Source organism: Neovison vison, chromosome 13, assembly GCF_020171115.1.
Source record: "Neovison vison isolate M4711 chromosome 13, ASM_NN_V1, whole genome shotgun sequence".
In the NCBI taxonomy this organism is placed as follows: Eukaryota; Metazoa; Chordata; class Mammalia; order Carnivora; family Mustelidae; genus Neogale; species Neogale vison.
Genome location: NC_058103.1, coordinates 126891192 through 126897191, shown reverse-complemented (window position 1 = coordinate 126897191; position 6000 = coordinate 126891192). Strand labels below are relative to the sequence as shown.

General features: G+C 47.4%; 1 protein-coding gene across 2 annotated transcripts in view; it reads left to right on the top strand.

Moving 5' to 3' along the window:
• Positions 1-961: 961 nt before the first annotated feature.
• Positions 962-6000, top strand: part of GABRB3 (gamma-aminobutyric acid type A receptor subunit beta3) — a 224721-nt gene continuing 219682 nt past the window's right edge. The window contains exons 1-3 of one of the 2 annotated variants that reach the window (XM_044230588.1): positions 962-1057; positions 1931-2022; positions 2246-2313. In XM_044230588.1, coding sequence (XP_044086523.1) covers positions 978-1057; positions 1931-2022; positions 2246-2313 — 240 coding nt within the window. In that variant the 5' untranslated portion in view covers positions 962-977. Of the gene's footprint in view, positions 1058-1691; positions 1802-1930; positions 2023-2245; positions 2314-6000 lie in introns of those variants that run through there. The other variant, XM_044230587.1, reaches the window with a different exon arrangement.

Below are 6000 nucleotides of genomic sequence, written 5' to 3'. Positions count from 1 at the left end.
AGACCTCAATCTTTTTTTAAAGATTTTACTTATTTTTGAGAGAGTGAGAGCAGTGGGAGGAGTAGGAGGAGGACAAGCAGACCCTGCACTCAGCGGGTAGCCCCCTGTGGGGTTTAATGGATGCTTAACCAACTGAGCCACCCAGGCACCCCAAAACCCTTAATCTTTATAGAAAAAAATAAGTAAATACAGAAAGGCAGTTACCTATTAATCAATTAAGTCCTAGAATGGCCCAAGAAAATCTATCAAGCACAAAAGTGAACTTGATTTGTAGGTTTTGCTGGTTGACCACAAGTAGGATTGTGTAACCATGTACCTCAGTATTAGAAATCTGAGGAACAGAGAAACTTTATTGAAGATTATTCACTAAAGAAAAATATACAACCTGTAGGCGTGGGTCAACAGACACCCCTTAGGCACACTGGTGACACACAAGGCAGGGTGGCTTGTAGTGAACAACAGTCTGTTTCTTAGTCAAAGTACCACGGATCTTCTAATGAGAACCAATGGATGGAAGCTTGTCATAGAGAAAACAAGTTTCCTTGCTTTGTATTAAGAACCACGGACAGCTCCACGCTGCACCAAAAAAAGCAAGTTACTTTCCCACACCTGCAATGACAGCCAGGGTCTCCTTGTCTGATTCAGACTCCAGCTTACTGATAATAGGTGCATAATCAGGCCTCTCTTTACCATTCATTATAAATGTATTTACGTGAGGAGGGAGGGCCCAGTGCTCATATGAGGGTGAGAGTTCGAGGATGAGAGTGAGAGGAATACTTTAATGAACCGATTTTTTGAAAACGGTCTTACAGTGCATAAATAATTAATAGAGCCGCCATGCGAGGGGCTGGATGATGGGTCAGGCGGGAAAGCCCGTGGGTGGGGGCAGGGGCGGGGATCCCCGCGTCGCTGTTTGAATGCTCAGTGGCTGTGGGGGAGAGCGGATCCCACCCAGAATAGGTCGGAGGAGCAACGCCATGTGCTCCAGGCTCCCAGCTCTCCTGCTGCCCATCTGGCTCTCCTGGACCCTGGGGACTCGAGGTTCTGAGCCCCGCAGGTGAGGTGGGGTTTTCCCCCCGACCCCGAAGCCTCTTTCTAGATGCTGTAGCGCGCAATCCGGTGGGCACAGGCTGTACTTCACCCACTGGCTTTCGGCCCTTGTCGCAGGTGGGCGGGGGTCGTAGAGGGGTCGGACCCAGGAAAGGGGCGGGGGAAAGCGGATAGCGTTTCCCTCACCGCCTCTGCCCGTGTCGCCGTGGGTCCCCTCCTTCTCCCGGTCGCTGGGAGCGCGGCGGAGCTGGGAGCGCGGCGAAGCTGGTTTCACCGCCGACCCCGGCCCTGCTCCGCGTCGCGCAGCCGCGGCTCCAGCCTGCTGTCCCCGGCGCGGCTCCAAGTCCCGCTCCGCTGCCGCGGTGTCGAGAGGGAGCGCCAAGGGCCGGGGCTACCGGCCGCGGAGAGTGCGGGGGAGGCCAGGGCGAGAGGCTCAGCGGGCTCCGCCTCCGGCTTGGCTTGCCTCCTCCCCCTCCCTCCGCTCCCTAGTCCGCTGCTCCTCCTCTCCCCAGGCCCGCTCCTCCCCCTCCTCTCCTCCCCCTCCCCCTCCGCCCTCCTCCGCTCGGGGCCAGCGCGGCGGCGGCGGCGGCGGCAGCAGCAGAAGCAGCCCCGGCTGCGGGTCGCGACGGCGGCGGGGCGCCCCCTCCCCCGTGCCGGGGCGCGGCGGAGGGATGTGGGGCTTTGCGGGAGGAAGGCTTTTCGGCATTTTCTCGGCCCCAGTGCTGGTGGCGGTGGTGTGCTGCGCCCAGAGGTAGGGTCGCGGGTGGGTTGACGGGAAGCGGGCCGGGCGGCGAGCAGGGCGCGCGGGTGTGCGCGCAGGGCGCTGTTGGGTGAGCCGCCGCCTGACCCTGCTATCTGTGCCCCTTGCCCCCTCCCCCAGCGTGAACGATCCCGGGAACATGTCCTTTGTGAAGGAGACGGTGGACAAGCTGTTGAAAGGCTACGACATTCGCCTAAGACCCGACTTCGGGGGTAAGTGGGGTGTGCGCGGCCGCTGCGGGAACCGCGACCCACAGCGCTGGCGGCCTGGGTGGAGGAGGGAGGCGGAGGGGGCTTAAGCCGAGCTGCGGCGAAGTAGAGGGGGTGGAGGGCATTTCGCCTTGCTCCCACTACTCGGGTAGGCACCTCCATCCTCAGAGCCACCCTCACCCCGTGCCCGAGCTTGGCTGATCAGTGTGTCGTGCTCTTTCTGCAGGTCCCCCGGTTTGCGTGGGGATGAACATCGACATCGCCAGCATAGACATGGTTTCCGAAGTCAACATGGTGAGTGCCCTCCCTCCCCAGGGCTGTCCCTGAGCCCCTGCCCCACTATCTGGGCCCACAGTACTGGGCCAGAGGCCTTCTTTGACGGGGCCGCCCGCAGAGGGAGCGGCTCTCCTGGAGCCAGCCCCCAGCTCGTGTGTGCGCCGGGGGGCGTCGTTGGCGTCGGTGCCATGAGGAGGGCGCACCCTTCCTGCGGAAGGAAGGGGTCCTGGGCTGGCCTAGCACTGGGCTTTCACCGCAGCCCTCGTGCTCCCAGCTCCTCCAGGGGTCTGTCACCTGGTCCTGAGTCTTCCCAAGTGCAGTCTCGCCTCCTTAGCAACAGGCGCTGGGGAGCTGGGGAAGAGAGGCGAGTTGTGGGGGTGGCTCATATTCTAGGTAAGAGGTACTTACGGTTTCCTTTGTTGTATTTTGGAAAGAGATGTTGGCAGCTGGAGAGAACCAGGACAGTGGTCTGTGTATTCTAGGGTGTCTCAGGTCAGTTTCCTTGGTCTCTGGCTTTTCTAAGGGCAAGCTCTTTGGCTGTGAATCCCCGAACCCTGCTCCGCCAAGTCGCTGTCGGAGGTGCTGACGGAGACCGGGTGGCTCTCGAGAACTGGGGGAGTTGGGCAGCAGGCGGACAGCTCTGCCAGGACAGTTGAAGGCTAGTGAGCCCAGTATCACTTAGATATGTTCATGTTGTCAGGGTTCAACAATATCGTAACCTGTGGAAAGCAGAGGGGTCCTTGTCCCGAGGTGCGAAGTGGGTACCGCGTGTGTGTGTGTGTGTGTGTGTGTGTGTGTTTTGTTTGTTTGTTTGTTGCTCAGGGCACTTTAGGACAACAGGGAATAAGGGGGGGGGGGATGACCACTTTCATTTGTTAATTGAGCTGAAATATCCTGGGATTTGGAAACAGACTTAATTTTCTGTTGAGTGGCACTTTAGAAATTGTAAGAATGAACATTTGCAAACAGTATTTTTTTGGGAGAAACCATTTGGTGACTTTTCTTTCCAACATAACATTGAGGATATAATGAGGTATGGTTTCAGATAGACCCAGTAGGTTTCTCAAGTCTGGTATATGTCAGAGTCACCTGAGCAAACTTGTTTTAAATGCATACTCCCAGGTTCCCCGCAAGAGATTCTGATCCAACCGTGAAGAGGAATCTTGGGGTCTCTGCATTTAAAACTAGTGCTTCACACTTTTTTGAAGTAAGGATTTTGTGGACAACATTTTGAGATGCATCATCATAAATAGAAATATGGACATTTATAAAAATTAAAACTGTTGTTTTGAATAGACTGCTTAGCAAGATATATTTAAAATACATACTACTGTGGATTTTGTAGGAAGAAATCTCTGACCACATAAAATTAATTTCATCAAATTTTCACTCTTAATCTAAAGTTTTAAAATTATAATATGTGTTTTAAAATCATGTCCTTTTCTTTCAATGTATATCACTTAGGACATTTTTGTACAAGGCATTACAATCATAAGTGTTAGTAAGAAACACAGAAGGAATAGCACTTAATACATAACATTCAAAATTAACCTTACGTATGTTTTTATAATCTTGTAAAAATGATCCTTCCCAAAAGGTATGCTTTTTGATCTTAAGTGAACTAAGTTGACATAATCTGTGATTTTTCTCAGTTGAGAATTTCACATTCTCTAGAGACAATCTTTATGGAAGATAATTGACTAGTGGATTATTATATCAAAAATCTGTATATTGGATGTCAAATGAAAGAGAAGGTATGTTGATGTGGCTCTTTAAGAACTTTATACAGTACTAAAACAATCAGATGAATAAGGAGAATGTGTTCTTGTACACTACTGCACATTTTCTTTGAGTTAATTTTTTTAAAGACGTTTATTTATTTATTTGACAGAGGGAGGCATAGTGAGAGAGGGAACACAAGCAGGGGGATAGGGAGAAGGAGAAGCAGGCTTCCCGCTGAGCAAGGAGTGTGATGTGGGGCTGGATCCCAGGACCCTGGGATCATGGCCTGAGCCAAAGGAAGACACTTAACGCTTGAGCCACCCAGTTGCGCCTCTTTGAGTTAATTTTTAAGTTTAGTTATCCAGTTGTCATCATACTGATACTTGGTACCTTTGAAAACTACATCAGTAGTTGCCTAATTCATGCACCATGAATTGAAATGTCCCAATTTTCTCTGGACCCAGTAATAGAAAGGCAAATTTAAGATACAAGCCATTATATTAAATAATCTTTAGTATAGTTTATATCCCAAAGCCAATAATTATGCATAACTTAGGCATAGTATACTTGTATGCATTTTTTTGCATTCTCATAGTGCTAATTTTTGTAGTTCTCTAAACATATTCATTTTAAACAAAAACTGAGAATTGATAAGAATGGAAACTTGATAAGAATTAGACATATTTCATATTTGAAATATCTCCAACAAGTGGACTGAGTAAAATCTTATGCTAGAAAAACGTGATTTCTCTTCACATATTTGCTCACAATAAGAGTTATGATATTTGACCTATTATTTTTTAAAGATTTATTTATTTATTTGAGATAGTGGACATGTACTTGCACACACACGGGGAGAGGGGTAGAAAGAGAAGGGAGAGAGAATCCCAAGAAGACTCTGCTGCTGAGCACCGAGCCAGTGTGGTGTTAGATCAGGACCCTGAGATCACAAGCTGAGCTGAAACCAAGAGGGCCATGCCTAACCGACTACACTACCCAGGCGCCCCTTGACCTATTATTAAAGAAACTTTGAATAGCAGTGGTCAAGCATCATTTTGGAGGTCATATTTCATAAGGAAAGAACAGAAGTACAAGCATAAGATTAGAACCATCCTTCAATCATGTTCCTTAAAAATAACAAATTCCATTTATGAATTTCTTTAATCACTTTACTGGTCACACAAAACTAATATGTGTGAAGTAATGAAGCTGGATAAATAATGGTCTTGCTTTGAGAATATTATAGCTGTTAAAGGTTGTAGCAAATGGTTTTAACAAAAAGTATGATGTAGTCAGTCCCATTAGAGGAACAGAAGAAAGGAGCACACAGAACAGAGAATGGAAAGTGGGGGTAAGATTGGGGAGGAGGGAGAAAGATTATTTCTGACATGGAAGGTTTCATGGGTAAGTGGCGTAGATGGAGGAGAGTGTTGTGGGTTAGGGAAGAAATAGGCAAAAGTTTGGATGAATAGATAAGCAGGATAGGAGGTTATGAAGGGGAGAGTCAAAAAGGTGAAATTGGAAAAGTACAAACCCCTGTTCACTTAGGTTCTTCTCTGCCATACCAATTCCAGATGCTAATTGTGGAGAAATAAAGAGCCCTGTAAATGTTTTAAGCATGTGATTGACATGATTTGAGATGCGGTTTCAGATGAATCTTTTAGCTAAAATGTAAATTTAGGTAGAAGCATGAGGCTGTTACAGTAGAAGCAAAATTTACAAGAAAATTAAGGGTATATATACACATATATATTAATTATATAATTATTATATAATATGTATTCTATTATATAACTTATTAAATAAATTATTATATAGATATATATTTTATTAGATATATAGATATATTTTTGAAAACACTTATTTAGTAAAATAAAAACTTACCAGAGTTTCAAATAAGAATATGTAAAATATGTGTACCTCAAAGTGGAACAGATAGATATGTGCATGTTCATGAACTTTTGGGGGTGTTTGTAAAGAATA